Source organism: Gossypium hirsutum, chromosome D03, assembly GCF_007990345.1.
Source record: "Gossypium hirsutum isolate 1008001.06 chromosome D03, Gossypium_hirsutum_v2.1, whole genome shotgun sequence".
In the NCBI taxonomy this organism is placed as follows: Eukaryota; Viridiplantae; Streptophyta; class Magnoliopsida; order Malvales; family Malvaceae; genus Gossypium; species Gossypium hirsutum.
The window spans coordinates 48,104,235-48,123,602 of NC_053439.1; the positions used below are offsets into that span (position 1 = coordinate 48,104,235).

Genomic DNA, 19,368 nt, shown 5'->3' on the forward strand with positions numbered 1-19,368 from the left:
AATGAATTTTTATGAGATTCAGACATTTCTAGGCTAAGATGTCTAAATAGTATTTGAAGAGTTATCTCTTAATTTCGAAACGCACTTTGAATCACTCGATTTCAAGTCTGAGAGCTCAAGTTATGACTATTTACTGAAGGCTATGCAAGCTGAATTTTTAGACGAAACTATATTACAGAAATTACGAATTTCGGACTTTAATTCGAACGTAAATAATATTGATTTCAAGTTTATTACCTAATTTTAATTATATATGAACCCAATATTATATTTATTAGGTTTTATTATTTTATTATTTATTTATTTCTTACCTTCAATCACATACTTATTACATATTAATATCTTAACTTCACAATATATGACACATATCATTTTGTTTACAGTTCCCTTGCATTATAACACTTAATCATTCGATTAACTATACAAAATCTAGTCATTCTAAATAGAATTGTTTACTTGAATAATAGTTACTAAATTATTTATTTTTTAATCCACAAAATTTGAAATTAAGATAAATTTATGTTTTAGAAACTAGGCTCTTCAAACCTTTCAACCACAAATTTTCCAAAATTTATGCCAACAAATTTTCAAAATTAGGATAGAGTTGCTTCCAAATAGCTCTACCTCTCTTCACTTAAAAACATTTTAATGGCAAAATATAATTAAGATTGAATTCATCCTTTACTTATTTAGAAGCTAGACTTAATAATATTTTTATACATGTAAGACTCATCCTCCAATTCATTTTATACAATCTTTAAGAATTTTTTAATGTCGTAGTTCGACTTTTCCTTACTTAAATTAATAGATTTATCTCCTATTGTATAATTTAGATGCAAGTTCAGTTTGTTTCAATAAAAATTAGACTCGGTAAATTTTCGAACCATATATGAGTACTTAACTTCTAATTCAATATCTACAATTTCCAAAATCACACTACTACTATTGTCTAAAATTGTTTCAGTGCAAATGTCGACAATCAAATTATTGAAGTGACATATTAAACACATTTCATATTTATTATACTTCTAATTCAATATCTACAATTTCCAAAATCTCATTTCCAAAACCACACTTCTAATTCAAGTTTTCGCTCTCTGGCTTTTATTTTCTCTCTTAGCGAAAATAATGTGTTTAGGGAAAAGTTTCATGCTCACAAGCTGGTATTAGCTGCTAGTTCTCTTGTATTTGAAGCTGAGTTCCCTGATCGGATGGAAGAAGATGATAACAATATAGTTGTTACTGATATGGAACCTAAGGTTTTTAAGGTAACATTTCTACCTCATTTCACTTACCTTGGATTTGGCTGTAATTCTATTGAAATCCATGTTAGCTCTTTATATGCCACTAGAATCTATTGTCAGTGTGGTTGTCTTATTTTCTAACATTCTCTACTATGTGCAATTGGCAGGCTTTGCTGCACTTCATAGACAGAGACTATCTTATTGATGATGAGGAGTTCGTTGGGACTAGTTCATCTTCTATGCCATCTGCATCAGATGCATTGGCTGCAAAGTTGTAGGCAGCAGCAGACAAAAATGACTTGCCTAGTCTTAGACTAATGTGCGAATCTGTACTCTGCAAGGATATATCTGTGAACTCAGTTGCAAATAGTTTAGCGTTGGCAGATTGTCATCATGCTATGGATCTAAAATCTGATTGCTTAAATTTGCTGCTGAAAATCATGTTGGTAGGTTTTCAGTTCTTTTATTGCTTTTCCAAATTTTACGTTAGATAGAAGCGCTAGATGCCACCATGTGCTGGGTAAAATCTGATGACCCTTTTATGATAAACTACATGTATTAATGATAAAATGTCTCGAGGTGATTCTTAGCATTCACAATTACGATAAGCATGCACATTTGAAGTTTGATCTCTACCAGTCAAAGAAGATGAGGAAAGGAGAGGAGACGGAATGGAAAGAGAAAAGAATGAAAAAGAATAAGGAAAGGAAAAAAAAATAAAAATAGATTAATAGTGAATCTTTTGGTTATTTTAATTAGTAGCGACCAAATTAATAAAAAAAATTTGGAATGAACAAAATAGGAAGAACCTATTATTAGAATGACTAACGTGGTAGTTTACATTAATAATAACAATAACAAGAACTTAATATTTTATAAAAATATATGAACTTGCTAAAAAATACATTTAGATTGAATATGGACTAGACCTGTCCAACACTGCCCGGCTCGGAAAAAATTTTCGACCCGACTCTTAGGCTCGGGCCCGGCCTGACCCGAAATATGGACCTGAAATTTTGCCCAGGCCCGGCCCGAGAAAAAAAAGAATAAGCCCGAGCCTAGCCCAGCCCGGCTCGATTTTTAATAAACACAAAAAAATATATTTTAAAAATAAAAAATAAAAATAAAAATATTTTTAAAGTATTTTAAAATTAAAAATTAAAAATTAAAAATTAAAAATTAAAAATATATATTTATTATATTCGGGCCGGGCCGGGCCAAAAAAGTTGAGCCCGAGCCCGGCCCAATTTTTAAACGGGCCTCGTTTTTTTGCCCAAGCCCATATTTCAGGCCTATATTTTTACCCGAACCCTCCCATATTTCGGGCGGGCCGTCGGGCCGGGCCGCCCCGGCCCATGGACAGGTCTAATATGGACAAACATGTGTCCAAATTCAAATATATCTCGACAACTGTTTATCCGAGTTCATTCTTGATATGAAAAAAAATATATTTTTATTAATTTTATATGTTTTAAAGATTTTTTAAAATTTTAAATTTATGTTTGGCACATGACTTATTGAGAGGTTGCCATGTGGCACCATTAAATTAACTATCAGTGTCACGTCAGCATAAACTAATGATATTAGTACGGGTGTACTAACCTGGTTTAACAAAATACAAGTTCAATTATCAACTATGTCCAAAATAAAAAGGTACCAACTAGGTACAAATGGACAAATTCAATAGCCAAAATATATATTAACTTTAAAATCAATGATTATCGACAATAATTTTGGAAATAGAGTATAATAAATTATTATAAATTTAAATTAACTAACCTATAATATATATAACTAAGTCCAAAAAGGAAAATCAATATAGACAAATTCAAAAAGTAAAATATATATTAGCTTTATCGTACAATAAATAACAAAATGTATAGTTTAAAATTAATAATAATAACAACACATATAAAATATAATGAAATTAAAAAGAAAAAAATAGTTTACATTGTGCATAGAAAGAAATTAAATAGGTAAATACACCAATTTAATAGTAATAAATGCACTCCAATTATTTATCATGATATTGTCATTTTTCTATAACACATCAAAAAGTTATCATGCCGGTGAAAGTAAAATTCAATATTAAAAATATAATCATAAAAAATTAAATATTGAATTTACTCGTGACACAAACTCAATTAATGACATTATTTATATACACAATGTGGGTGAGAGAAAAACATTTTATGTAAAAAATTAACCAATAATCATTATTGGTATAGTGGTATAATAATGGTAAGCATATGATAGTAAGGGTAAATTATTTTTTGCCAACTGAGTTAATATCGAGTTTACCTATCAAATTTATATTCAAATTGACTCGACTCAAAACCAACCTCATCAGTCTAATTGAGAACATAACACGATAAAATGTAAAACATGATATTTTAAATTTAATCACTATAGAGTAATACATAAATATATATAATATTTTTATTACTAGATTAAATTATTAAAAGTAAAAGTATAGAAATTAAATTATAAATGATTAGAATTAAATATTTGTTAATTGGATAATCCCATATTTGTGAAAACGCGTGCACTAACAACAGCGCGTAAGACTCTCCAGTGAAGATCGAATTGAACTAATTTAGGAAACCTTTTTGTATTTTAATAATGAATGGTGCGGCCGCAGGTCCAGGATTCCTTCCAAAATTAAACCTGAGGTCAACCGCGTGAATCCCACGCGAATAGATTTGGTCATCTCCAATCTTTCACGTAAAAGTCAATCTGAAACAATTGAGACTAACAAATGGCGATTTATTACAAGACAATAAAACGACAAGAGAGGTGTGTGGTGCTCTGTTCATCCCGTTTGGTTTTATAAGCTAACACATCTCCGCTTTGTTTTTTTAACGAAGATAGCTTCTTCTCTCAAACTGAGGTAAATAGTAACATCGGCTTTTATGTGTTTTGTACAAAATTTCCATCTTTTACTTGTTTTAGGTTTCTGGGTTTGTTTATTTTTATGGTTTAGATTGGGTGCTAGGGTTGTAGTTTTCTTATAAAGGTGGATTTTGATAAAACATAAACAAATTAAAGAAAATGGAGGTGGCAGCAACCGAGAAGCCGCCGAGCTTTCCTCCTGCTCGGAAAAGGATGACGACACAGATAACAATAAAACGCGACGAAACGCCTCTGCATTACGCCGTACGATGTAAAGACCTTGCGGTGGTGAAAGAAATCCTTACGACTACCGAGGGAAATGAACTGAAAGAACTATTGTCTAAACAAAACCAATCTGGTGAAACTGCTCTTTATATTGCAACCGAAAACGGTTATGTCGATTTGGTTAAGGAGATGATAAACTATTACGATCTCTCCGATGCCGGGATCAAAGCTCGAAATGGCTTCGATGCATTCCATATTGCTGCTAAACAAGGAGATTTAGGTACGCTTCTCATGCATCAATTTTATGTTTAATGTTATTTGTGAGGTGAATTAGTCCAGTTTTCGAGTTGGGATCAACATTAAGATGGTGACTTCATAATGTGGGCATATTGCAGAAATATTGAAAGTGCTACTAGCAGTCCATCCTGAACTAGCAATGACAGTGGATTTATCAAACACCACGGCTCTACACACAGCTGCAACACAAGGGCACATTGAGATTGTGAATTTCTTATTAGAAGTAGGCAGTGGTTTGGCTACAATAGCAAGGAGTAATGGCAAAACAGCTTTACATTCAGCAGCAAGAAATGGGCATGTGGAGGTTGTGAAGGCACTTTTGGGCAATGAACCAGGGATTGCTCCAAGGACTGATAAGAAAGGCCAAACTGCACTTCACATGGCAGTGAAGGGGCAGAACCTTAAGGTGGTAGAGGAATTGATTAGTGTTGATCCTTCATTGATGATAAACATGGTTGATACAAAGGGAAATACGCCTTTGCATATAGCTGCCCGGAAGGGCAGAATTCAGGTAAATCATACTAATTAATAGAGTTCGCGCGCCTTTACGCTCATGTTAGCTCTTGTGCATCAACAAGGCAAGATGCTAATCTAATCGCCTGTTTGTGCAGATCGTTAAGTTGTTACTTGGACACAAAGAAACCAACACGAAAGCCGTGAACAAAAGCCGCGAGACAGCGTTGGATACTGCTGAAAAAACGGGGAACCCCGAGGTTACCACCATTCTGCAACAGCATGGAGTTCAAAGTGCTCGAAACATCAAGCCTGTAGCACTGAACCCTGCCCGTGAGTTAAAACAAACAGTGAGTGACATCAAGCATGAAGTGCACAATCAACTAGAACATACTCGTCAAACTAGAAAAAATGTACACGACATCGTCAAAAGACTCCACAAAATGCATTCCGAAGGTCTAAACAACACGATGAACTCCACCAACGTAGTCGCCGTCTTAATTGCCAGCGTCGCCTTTGCTGCCATCTTCACTCTCCCGGGCCAATTCATTGACAACCCGAACCAAGTCCCGAAGGGTCACTCCCTGGGGGAATCAAACATTGCTATATACCCAGCCTTTGTAATATTCTTCATCTTTGATTCCCTTGCACTCTTCATATCTCTTGCTATAGTGGTGGTTCAAACCTCGGTGGTTGTGATCGAGAGCAAGGCAAAGAAGAAGATGGCAGCGGTGATCAACAAGCTACTGTGGTTGGCTTGTGTGCTTGTTACGGTGGCGTTTTTAGCATTGTCGTACATTATAGTTGGGCAAAGGTGGTATTGGCTTGCATCCGGGATAAGCATTGTGGGGGCAATTTTAATGGTGGCAACTCTAGCGGGCATGTGTTATTGGGTGATACGATATCGCCTTAAGGCTACCAACATGAAAAATACACGAAGATCACCCACCGCCAGCAGGTCGCGTTCAGCGATTATGTCCGATTCTGAGATTATAAACAATAAGTTTCAAATGTATGCCCTTTAAATATGGTCTCCTACACAAATCTGATTTTTTTCCAGCCATTGGTTATTATTGATTGTTTGTCCTTTGATAAGTTAATTGTTAAATTATTTTTTCAGTTCAACTTTTAATAAAAATCACTTTAATTCTTGAAATTAAAAAGTAAAAAGTCTAAATTTCAAATATATCAAATGTATAGAGACTAGAAACAGAATTAAACTTTTTTCACTCAAGATTTTAGTAAAATTAATGCTAAACAGGTAAGAACATTTTTTATTATAGTAGGGGTAGACCAACCATTCTTCTACATTGTTTTCGGCAACGAAGACACCACTGTGTACCATTCAATCTTTCTTCTATATTTAGTAAACCTTGGAAATCCATGAAGCATGATAGGATTAAGTGACAATTGTTTACTAGGTACATGCTCTATGGTTTGCATCGCATTTACATATGAAAAAGAAGAGGACAGCTCTTATAGTCAGGTACCAAATTATGTGTAATCATTTTAAGAGATTAATCCTAAATTTGAGCATTATAGAGGGACTAAAACTATAATTTGATCAAATCTTTACAACTTTTAGTAATTGTTTTCCCCATTTACATACAAATATTATACCATAGTAGGACGACAAAATCTAAACCCATTTTGAATTGATATGCTCTAAATAGAGTGGATGCAGTATTGAGACTGGGTGGATATTTTTTTTCTTTTCATAATGGGTATGGTAATTACTTACCTCACACCGACTCGCTCTATTATATAAAATAAAAATTTTATCTTTTTATATATAAATTATTAAAAGTATAAAAATGTAATAATATAATATAGAAAAAAAATTATATATTTTATGTTAATTTTTTTTTAAAAATATTATATTTAAATATTTACTTGACTTTAAAGAAGATTGAAAATATTAAAGATAAGTAGCAAATTTTAAATTGAAGCAAAGTTAGAAGGGGCAGAGATGGATATTATACATCCATAGTAAAGCAAGTGGATAGTGGAATAGACCGTGCTAACACCAGATTTGGTTGGGGTGAATGAAATAGGGTTGTAATAGAAAAGAACTGTAATCATTAATTCAATTATTTGGTTCAATGAAATGGAATAGAGTTGTAATAGTATTATTGTGATCAGTTGAATGGAATAGATGTTGTAATAGCATAAAGAAAAAAAGCTTAAATGACCAAAGTACCCTTAGCAGAAAATTTTTTAGATAGATGATTATTGTTATTGTTATTAAATTTTAATAAGATTATTATTAAATATAATTTAATAAAAAATAATTTAATCATATTTTAACTTAACTATTATTAAATACAATTTAATAAAATAATATATAATTTAATAACATTCTTAATATAATAATTATTAAAAAATGTATTAATAAAAATAATGATATATACTATTAGAAAATAATATATAACCTACTTTATTATTTTTAAATTGCAATGCATATTTTAATGTGCTAAAATATTATTAGCGAAACAAATAATTTAATTATCTTCTAAACTAAAAAGCAAAGATTAGAAGTAATATATAGTTTGAGAATTATATTTTACATTCAAACATAATGTTCGTACATTAACAAAAAATTACATGATGTTATTAGCTTGTATGTCATAATCTATATGTTAAATTTTACATCAAAGAGTTACAATAGTCAGTAGCATTCTATCATGTCATTATGTCATCAAAATATTACATATACAAAAAGTTACTAAAAAATCACCAACACAACCATGATTTTTAATGGTCATAAATAAGTCTTCTCACACATTCCAATCGCACATAAGAAGGTAGACTAAAGAAAACTAGCATTTGCATTGGATGATCTAAAATTTTGCTCAACGACCGATAGTGCTCATCCTTAGTTAATCCTTCTACTTCACATAAGATCAGATGTAATTTTTGATCACTTTCTTGAATTACCGTTTCTAGCTTCCCTTGAATTAGCATTTCGAAGGCAATGATCCTACTTAATTTAAGGCCAACAGTCTGTATGTTTTCTCCCAATAATATGGTAGCATCAGTAAGTGAAGTAGTATTTTTTTCACTTCCATCAGAAATATTTTTTTCCCTTATTTGAAAATGTGGAACCATCTTAGTTTGGCTTCGACGATTGTGATTGTAGTCGAGAAATCCATCTCATCCAAGGAAACATCATCTTCGCATCCATGTGGAACGACAAAAATGTGCAAATGTACACAATCGCAACAAGTAATAAAGTGACAAGTAAATGTCGAGTTATCGTATCCATAGGGACTGTAAAAGAATTATTTATGAAAGTAAGTTTAAACACTTTGGTGAAATAAAAATATTTGGATTTGGAAAATGATTAAAACTAGAAAAAAAATTAAAATAAAATAAAGTTCTAATGCATGATTTCAAAAGCTGATTTTAATCAAGATGATATAATTGTGTTGGATTAATTACAATTTCAATACGATTTAATAATTAATTCATTAGTTATCTAACAATTAATATTGCAAGAATAACTTAGGCATGATTTTACTTAATCAAGCATCTTACTGAGGCCTATAACATCACAAACACAATTTCAATAATTCAAGCAGGCAAAATATAATCAACCCAACACGGATTAAATTCAAGCTAGATTGATTAAAATAACCATTTCAATAGCATAAATATTCATAAACATGTTTTTCAAAACAATAACGAAATTTAAAGAGATAGGGAACAAGAAGCAAATCCGGTGTTTCTCTGTGGCTTGACTGATTTCTCTGTTCTTCATTCTCCATTGTCCTCGGCTATCAAGATGGCTTATGAACACTTTAATTGCTGCTCAACAATGGTTGATGAGGACCTCTTTCCCAAGAGAAGAAATCAACACTTGAACAAAAGGAAAAATGGGAAGGAAAAGTTGAGAGAAAGTGAGAGAGGAGAAGAGAGAACGAAAGTGTGAGGGATGAGTTGAATGATCAGCAAGGGGTGGCTTTTATAGCTGATTGTGGCTGCTAAAAATAGCAAATTCCATCAGCCAAAGAGACCACCCCCCCTTGGCTGGCCACACACATGGCAAAGTTGAAAGATTCAACTTTGCTAAAAATAGCCTGGGTTTATTTAGTCAGCTAAAATGATGATTTGGGTCAGCATATGGACGGTTCTGGGCAGCCCAATTGGTGGCTGGTTCGGTTCACTAGATTTGGTTTAACCAATGCGGTTCAACTGGATCTTTTTTTCCATAATTAATTAATAATAATTTATTTAGCCCAAATTAAATTGGGAATACATTAAAATTAATTATATTATGAATTAACACACATTTTTGACCATTTTAGGCTGGAAATCAATTTGCTTCGATGCTTCAAATTGCTTCTCAGTTTTATTCTTCGAGCATCGTCTGTCAAGCCAATTTTTGCCCTTTGTGTGAATCTCTCGAAAATAATCAAAATTAATCAAAATTAACTATAAAATTAATTAAAATTCATCATGTTCATATTTTTAACATAATTTAATTATTTTATAATATTTAATTATTTTTTGACAAGAATTTAACCGAAATACCATGATTTTAAGTTAAAAATGGCATGTAAAAACACATAAATTTTCGTGTTTCCACCATGGTACCTGTTTCCTTCTTCAAGATTCTTTGCAGTAGCTACATCCTCAGCATCTATTTATTCAACAATACCTACAGTTGTTTGAGCATCTTTCCCAATTACTCGATCTTTTGCATATATGGAATAAATCAGTCATAATAAAGGAAATTACGATGTCTTAATTGATCGGCTGCTTTATGACTCTATAAGAAAAGAAGGAATCCACATTAGATATAAGTTTGGTCAAAACAATATAATAAATACATGAAATAATTCTTACACTTATATATAAGTTCCACACAGCATCTTTAGCAACAACCATCTGCCTATGCTCGTCCCAACCAAAGCTACTATTATCTTTTCCACTAAGCATGTCGTAAACGATTGCCCAATCCCTTTTCAATGTCCTAATCATTGATTCAAGATTAGGTTTAGCCTTCAACATAGCATGAGGTAAAGATTTTTCTAACATTCTTTCCAACCCATTTAAATATTTGTCCTTGAATCTCGTATCTACGTTAAATGTTCCAATATTGTGCAAGTCGACCATACAGGCAACCAACGCATCATCTTCTTTTAGAACCCATTTCCTTTTAATTCATCGAGAATTTTGGGAAGAAGTACTGGATTGGGAAAAACCTAACTAACTAACTTAAGAAAAAATGTAAATTAAAATTTGGTTTGATATTATGAATCAGAAGGTCGGCACTTTATAAAATTATAGCACATGACAAATCAAAAGAAAAAAAATTAAAGTTGTAAGTCCCCAACCACGCGGGACATTTAAGCCTGATCACTATCTCCATCGATTTGTTCTCGGAGATTCGAATACAGTACGACCGACTCGTTTCTCCAACTGTCTGCAAACCCGAATCCAACCCAACGCGCTTTTTTTATTTGAAATCGAGTTAACTTTAATGGATGGATTTATCAATCCTGATATTTAGGAAAAATAATAAATACCAGTTAGAAGGATTTTTAGTATGAATACGTATCTCACAATTCCTAACCGAAAAGAATACCGACCTAAAGCTAAGTTAGAATTTAGTGAAGCAAAAAATTAATCATGCTTTGGTTGGTTATGGACTAGATTTGAATGAAAAATGGTGAAAATTGGAAATGAAAGGGATTTGAAAAGAATTTTTTTTATAGAAAAAGACCCGAGGGTCAACCTCAATTTATTGCATCTCTTAAAATAATATCATGGATTTCAAACGGATAATCCATATTAAAATCCTTAGTACAATTATTAACAATGACCCAATTACAAAGATAGCCTGCCGCTTTATTACAATAGCACGGACCCCAAACAAAGCTAACACTAGAAAATGGGTACAACAATTTAAGAATTTCCCGAATTCAGTAGCCCATGGTTGAAAAGTCAGCTTTCGTCCTATTTAGCCGATTCACCAAGTTGACGCAGTCAGATTCAAACTGTAGCTTTAGCCAATTTTTTGTCCTTGCAAAACTAATACTTTCTTCCAGCTCATGCACCTCAGCCCATTCGACTTGCACATTTTATCCATAACACCCGCCCGACCGCCAAGAACAAATCCGTCATGATCCCTCGCCACAAGTCCAAAGCTCATATTCCTACCATTCGCAATGACGTCGAAATTTATTGTAACCACCCCTTGTCCTGGATTCTTCCGAACTTTCTCCACAACCGGTTTTGGGAGCATTGGTTTCTCCAAAAGGTTGAAAATGCGAAAATCCTGGCTTAACGCAACAGCTCTTTCCTAAATCACTTTGGCTTCTTCCTCTACATCACGAAAGACTCTATTATTCCGACTATTTCAGATATTTCAAAGCACCGTGATGAAATAAAAAAAAAGCCTTCTTGTCTAGCGTACGAGCCACGTCTTCAATCCAATCCATACACCGACAGTAGCTTCCCTTGATCAAATTATTATTAAGGCCACCATAAACCAACACCGCCAGAGCCTTTGGGCAGTTTTTCATCGCATGAAGGAGGGTCTCCTTTTCAATCCCAGATCTCGGACAAGTGTTGTTGATCTCTCTCCAAATGCCATAAATTTTCTCGTACGTAGGAAGGATGTTGTGCCCCAGGCGCTAGTAGAAAATTCTAATTTTCAGTAGAGTTTGTAATTTCCACGTAAGGCTCTAGAAAAACTGATGGGGCCAAACCCCACATGCTTCAGGGTCAGCCAGGAGTAAGCGGACTTGGTGGAATATGAGCCAAGGGGAATATGGAACCAAATACGATAGTCATCAGGGACATTATGAAGAATGAATATTTTGTATATTTGGTCCCCCAAGTGTTCACCATAGATCTCCATTGTCCTTCTCTCGTTCCAACCATCTTTCTTATTATTTAAGAGATCACTCACTCTATTCTCTTTGACCTCCCTTTTATTGAGACCAACCGAAACACCCGAAAGCCCTTCAAAACCCCAGTTGTCGTGCCAAATATCGATTTTGCTTCCTTTCCCCACATTCCAACCGAAACCCTCGTACAATATGCTAACAGCTTTAGCAATGCTCTTCCAAGTGAACGAGGGCTTATCAATTTGCTTAGGATGGAGAACATCACCTTTCGGAAAATATTTAGCGCTCAGAACTTTATAGCATAACGTGTCTTTACAGCTAATTAGCCGCCATACTTGCCTTCCTAACAAAGCCACGTTAAAGCGTCTTAAATCCCTGAAGCTAAGGCCCCTCATACTTTTAGGAAAATACATTCGGTTCTAAGATAACATATGCCATCCTCTGTTCTTATCTCTTCCCCCCCCCACCACACCCGACAGATCATGGACTGAAGATCCTCTAGGATGCCATTAGGGACAAAGAAAACCTAGAAAGCATACATAAGAATTGACTGAAGAATCAACTTTATGAAAATTTCCTTTCCACCGTTAGACAATAATCTCTTTGACCAACTATTGATCCTATTTGCAGTACGATCTAATATACTTTGGAAGGCATCTGACTTCTTGTTTCCAATCGGGATGGGGAGACCAAGATATCCATCAAACTTAGTCACCACCTTCATCTTGAGTAAGCTGGTTAAAGTCATGCGTTGTGACATGGGAGTGTTTGAGCTGAAGTAAACCATTGAGTTATCCAAGTTGATGCTTTGGCCAGACATCCTCTCAAAGGTTTCCAAGATATTTGTAAACGCCTTCACTTCACTTTGTTTGTTCTTGACAAACAAAAGAGCATCGTCAACAAAAAAGAGATGGTTAATTCTAGGACCATCCTTACTATCCCAAATGCCTTTAATTTTGTTAGTCTCTTGGGCATAAATTAGCATACGGGACAGAGCATCTATGCAAAAGAGAAACAGATAAGGGGATAGAGGGTCCCCTTGTCGGAGACCCCTTTTCGGGATAATGATGTCAGATAGAGTCATGTTACATTTAACTCTATACCGGACAGTGCAAACACAGTCCATAATTTTATTAACCTACTCATTTGAAAAACCTATTTTTATCAGCACTTTCTCAAGGAAGCTTCACTCCACCCGGTCGTAAGCTTTGCTCATATCGAGCTTGACCACACAACCCTTATTCGGACCATTTTTTGAGCTACGGAGGTAGTGCATGAGCTCATAGGCAATTAAAACATTATTGTGGATCATCCGGTTAAGAACGAATGTGCTTTGATTTTGGCTAATGCATAGGAGGAGAACATCTTTGGTTCAATTAGCAAGAGTCTTGGAAACAATCTTGTAGATCAGCCTACAAAGACTAATTGGACGGAAGTTAGCCTTTTCACACGGATTCTTAATCTTAGGGATCAAAACAATTAACGTTTCATTAATATAATCGGCACTCTTATTGACCTTAAGGATATCATGACACAAGCTTAGCACATCTTTACCCACTGTAAGTCAGTTATCATTGAAAAAGCTCCCCGAAAGCCTATCAATCCCCGGGGCCTTACAAGGATCCATTTGTTTAAAAGCCGTTAAAATTTTCTCATCATTAAACTCTCTGTTCAAACTTCTATTCATGTCCTCAGTAATGCATTCAGGAACATTGTGTAAATCACTCGCATCTTCCAAATTTATAGTGGTCTTGAAGAGATCATTGAAGTAGTTCCATGCAATGTTGCAAATCTCTTTTTTATCTTCTTGCCAGTCTCGATACGCATCTTTAAGTTTCTCAATGCTATTCTTTTTTCTACGACCCGAAGCTCGCACATGGAAATAGCGGCTATTCCTATCCCCTTCCTTCAGCCACTGGGACCGCGCTTTAAGCGCCCAATATTTTTCCTCCACGTCATATAAGTGGCCCAGTTTACCCTGAGCATTCTTGAGTTGACTCGTTGATCTCTCACTCGTGGGACCATCCGTGAGCTTGCTAATCTCCTTCTCCATCCCCTTAATTTTATTCTTCAACCTTCTATAATGCTGGTATTGCCAGGGAAGAAAATGTTTAATTTAATTACTTAAGCAAATTCAAGTCTGCTTTCAAGCTACTACAAGTGGCCTATTTATATACAAATGATTTAATAAATTTGGCCTAACTACCCACTATACAAAATTAGAATTAAATAAAAAAAATAAAATCATATTTTCTTTTATTTTTAGCTTTTACAATGTCAAAAGAAATCTGATAAGTCCTTGACTATTTTCAAGTTTCTGATTCGGCCCCACTTTATTGACTATGATGTAAATTAGTCATTTTCTACTCGTTTTTTACTCATAGCATCCCAATTGCATTCCTGACAGGATTAAAACATAAAATCACTAATTTAGCAGGGATTAATTCAAGAATTAACCGATTTAAACATAAAAAATCATGCAAATTCAACATGTTATCAATTATTAAATATGATTTATTTGATTTCATTTCATTAAGGATAATTTTGAAACATAAAATAAAATATTAAAATTTAGGAGATTAAATTAATTGATTTCAATATTATAGTAACAAATTGGTTGATATTATTGAGGGATAAAATTTTTTAACATTTTATTTAATTGATTTTGACATTTCAAATTTAAAAATTGGAGTTGGAAAAAAATGTAATTAATAAATTTCAACTATTGGCTAAACAAGCAGAATTTAACAAATTTTTAATACATTTTTTTAGTTTTTAATGCCTTTTTACTTTCTTTCTTCTTTTTTTTTTACCGATAATCAAAATAAAAAACAAACTAAAAATTAAGTGACTAAAATGAAAATATAAACATGATATAAATACGATGTACAATCAATCGTAATCAAAGATTCAAATACTAAAATAAAAGTATGAATAGTTTAAAAAATAACAGTGGAGTTAGAAGAAACAAAAAATGTTGCGGTTTCGATGATGAAGTAATTGAAGACGGATAATATTTTTCCCTTTTCCCTTAGGCAAATTTAGGCCCAATACAAATACTTTGGGCCTCCTTTAAAGCCATATTATATCAATTTCAGACTCTTCCACCAAAATACATATGAGCATGGCATGTGGGTTTATTGTTTATCAATCGTGTATTAGTTCAATTGATATTGTTACTGTTATAACAATTTAAAAGATTGTGTCCTCGAATATGCCTAATCATATAATATCTTCTAATTTAAAAGATTAGGTATTATGGATAGTTTAAGAATTGTATAATAAAAAATGGATTTAATTTCAAGTTAAATTATGCTATTAATCTATGTATTATACGTAAATTCTAGATTTAGTCTCTACACTCTAATTTAGTCAATTTTAGTCAATGTACTTTTGAAATTTTGAAACCTCAATCTTGACCCAAATAATAGCAATTGAATTTGGTCAAAATTTCTCTATTAGACATATGTTATGTGTAAGCTGTGGATTTAATTATTTTCTCCAATCCGGTGGTTTTAAAATTTAAAATTCTAATCTTGATTCGAAATATGAGCCTTAAATCCATTAACTAGAATGACGCAACTTTTTTGTGAGTAATATATAAAAATAGCAAGTTAATATGATATTGCACGTGTGATCATATATTGATTACATAAGATTTTGAAAATGAAAAAACTTAACAAATTTAATGACTATTGTTTAGGTCGTGACTATAAATTTAAAAATTTATAAAGTAAAGGGAAGTACAAGAATTAAATCTACTACAAGGATTAGTAGCAAAATTTGACCTTCATTTTTAATAAGCTTTTAAGTTATATTTTTTCGGATTGATTTGTTGATTTGATTTAATTCAATTATTTTATATCATGTAATATTTTGTTTCCATTACAAGTTCACTCAAAATGTTCTAATTTACAAAATTATGTAGCATTTTCTCCAAAGGCGAAGTATTTTGTTTTTTTTTGGAAGTCGAAATTAAATTGTATATTTTTACAGTAGTATATCTTTATAATTTTTAAAAGATTAAATCAATTTTTATTATTTTAGGGGGCCAAAGTGAAATTTTACCATTATTAATTTAAAATTTTATAAATTATAAAATAAGCTAAATAAAAAGTTTTCCATTTTAGAGGATCTAAGCCCGTTGGCTTCGCCACTAATTTTCTCCAATTAGTTTCTTGAGATATTTATAGGAGCATACTTACCGTTCACAACAAATTTTAAAGTTACTCCTAACTAGGGTGAGAATCAAATTCCCGATCATTTTTAAATTTTAGTAACCACACTTTCAAATCATGTATATAGTAATGGTAACCACTATTTGTATGTTTGTTAGTAAATTAGGTAGGTATGAACATGCAATCTCCCTAACGCACGCAAGCAAGATGATGGTTTGTTTTGTTTTTTGTTTTTACTAATTTTTAAATAATATATCTCTACTATTTATTAAGACCCATTTAATCAGGACATTAATTTGGTCAAAAAAATTATGAAAATATCCTTTCGTAATTTAAAAAAAATATTATTTGAGGTATTTTAATGTTTTCATTTTCACAAAAACCAATTAGAATATGCATATGATGAGATTTGAACTAGTGTCAATTAGATTATTAAAACCTTAAATTTACTACTCAATTAAAGCTTTATTTTAATGTATATCTATATTATTTATTAAGTCCCTAACTGAGTTAGTGTCACCCTTAACCGGGTCACCAACTTAATCAATAAATTACCAAAAAAAATGTTCTTTCGTAATTAAAAAAAGTTATATTATTCGAGAGTATTTTAATTTTTTATTTTTATTTCTACAAAAACCAATTAAAATATGCATATGGTGGGATTTGAACTCGACCTGCATCAATTAGACTATTGAAACCTTAACTTTATGTATTTTATATGTTTTTGTTTTAATATATTATCTGCAACAGCTATATATATAATGTTGTTCATTGAGTTGGTGTCACAAATCAACTCAACACTAACTTATAATTGATGACAAAATAATGGTAAATAATTGTAGTGCATTTAGTATTGTTTATGTGATGTATTTATGTGTTTAAATTTTGTTTTACCCATAATTGAATCTATTTTTTTATTTTAATAATGTACATATTTCATGTGTTATTATGATTAATTAGTTTCAAACCATACGTTCCATCATTTATTGTATATTATTTTGTAAATAGGTATCTGTGTTTTAAATCTGTAGTTTCTACACATATACGCGAGTGATAGAATTTCTAATATATACTACTTTTTTTCTTTGTGTGATGCACAAGTTGTTTGTATGTAATAATTAAAATATATTAAATTAAAATTTTAAAATTTGGTACAAATGGTAACATTTTATAAATATTATTATTGAAAAAGTAAAAATAATATAAATATTTAATTTTTATAATGGTGATAATTTAAATTATAATCAATATAAATTAAGAAAAAAATTTACTATTGAAAATAAAATTTAAATGATTTGATATTAATCTCTATTAGAATTTCTGCTTTCCTTTTAAAAAATAAATCAAATCTGCACAAATAATGGAAATATTTGACAAGATTGTGAATATTAAGACAATGAAATTGTTCATAATTAAGGTCTTATTGAAAAAGGCAATGAAAGTCAACAATTATTAAGCATTAAGTAATCAATGGGAAATGGGAATTTTCAAATTTACTTGCGGAAAAAAAGATGACCCCAATTAGATAAATATTTTTAATGAAATACTTTGTAATTTTTTTACTTCAAAGCATAATCATAGGAAACTTATCAGTGTGATGACAACTTTTAAATTATGCTACATTGAATTATTTTCCTAAATTGTAACTTTATATTACTTTAATATATATATGATATGTTCTCTTAACACAAAAGAAATTTTTTTACCGCAATATAAATAAATTTATTAAAAATATATATTAGAAAAACACTCGCATAATATTATAATTTATTTTATAAAATTAATTATTTTTCAATTAAATCAATGTGCAATTTAAATAATAGTAGATATATATATTGAATAGGGCACATGGTAGGCGACCGGGTAAATTAACTATTAGGCATTAGATGTTTTGCTTAAATTGGCCCATCTCTCACTTCTAGTCTTTCAACAATTTACAGCTTTCAAGAAAATGTGAATAATTATTACAATTTTGGTCCTTGACCTTTACATTTTGTTGCTTCATTATCATTATTTTGTGCTAATTTTTTTTCCAATCCATATTATTTTTGTCAAATTGATGTGTTTTTAACCGACTTACTCACTGGACCATAAGTAATTGACATGAAAAAATTAAACCAAAAAAATAATGACATAAAATTTAAAAAGAAATTAAAAATTAATACAACGTAAAAGAAAAGGTTAATATAATTTTTGACCATGAAACAAAGTAAGTAAAACAGAGCCTAAATTTCATAGTTGGAACCTTCAATCTTTTCCAATGTCGATACTGTCAGCTTTGAATAGTAACACTCAAATATTCATCGTTGCAATTCTCGACCATATTAGCTAAACTCTTTAGATTCTTCACGGATTTCCCTATATTTGTTCATATCTATTACTTATGAATATTAAAAAAAGCCAATTTTTTTTAAATTTACTGAAATAGGCCCAGTATTTTATTATTTACTGGAATGTGCCCTTTTCCCCTAAATCGCATCCACGTAAGCGCGAAGTTAGGGGATATGTCAGCAAATCACGTCCACGTCAGTGCGCTATGCTGACGTGGCAACAAAGCGCGTCCTTGAAAGCACAATTTGTGTCCACATCATCAAAGCGCGCTGACATGGACGCGATTTGCTGCCACGTCGTGCGCTCTTGGGGACACGATTTCGCTGTGTTTCCTACGTTAGGATTTTTAGGGTTTTTCAAATTTTTAGGGTTTTGGAGAGAAATTAATTAATTAATTAAAATTAAATTACGTTTTGTAATTAAAATTTATTAAATTTTAGGGTTTAGGGTTTCATAATTAAATTAATTAAAATTTATTCAAAATTGGATTACGTTTCGTGTTTATAGGTTTTTAAGATAAAATCAAAGCAAGATGATTTATCAGAAGGATTTTTGCATTCGCGCCCACGTGTACGCGCTTTTGCTACAGTAGGTCCTGGAAAAATAATTTTGAGTTGGCGTTTTTGAGCAAATAGTATAAAAAACGCTTCAAGCAGGATGCTATATGCGAAGTATTTGTGAAATCGCGTCCTTCTGGACGCACTTTTGCTACAGTTGGTCCTTGAAGAAATAATTTCGAGTTGACGTTTCTGAGCAAATAGTATAAAATAGCTTCTACCAGGATGCTTTATGAGAAGAATTTGTGAAATCACGCCCACGTGGATTTGCTTTTGCTACAGTAGCATGTTTGGGCTGAGGCTATAAATGAGGCAAAAAATGTTCTTAGAATGC

At 31.9% G+C, this 19,368-nt stretch overlaps 1 protein-coding gene across 1 annotated transcript; it reads left to right on the top strand.

The window, feature by feature from the left end:
• The first annotated feature begins 4,104 nt into the window (after positions 1-4,104).
• Positions 4,105-6,268, top strand: LOC107950881 (ankyrin repeat-containing protein At5g02620). Its single transcript, XM_016885804.2, has 3 exons — positions 4,105-4,641; positions 4,757-5,169; positions 5,270-6,268. The coding sequence occupies exons 1-3, from the start codon at positions 4,296-4,298 to the stop codon at positions 6,134-6,136; spliced, it is 1,626 nt and encodes a 541-aa protein (XP_016741293.1). The 5' UTR covers positions 4,105-4,295; the 3' UTR covers positions 6,137-6,268.
• The last annotated feature ends 13,100 nt before the right edge of the window (positions 6,269-19,368 follow it).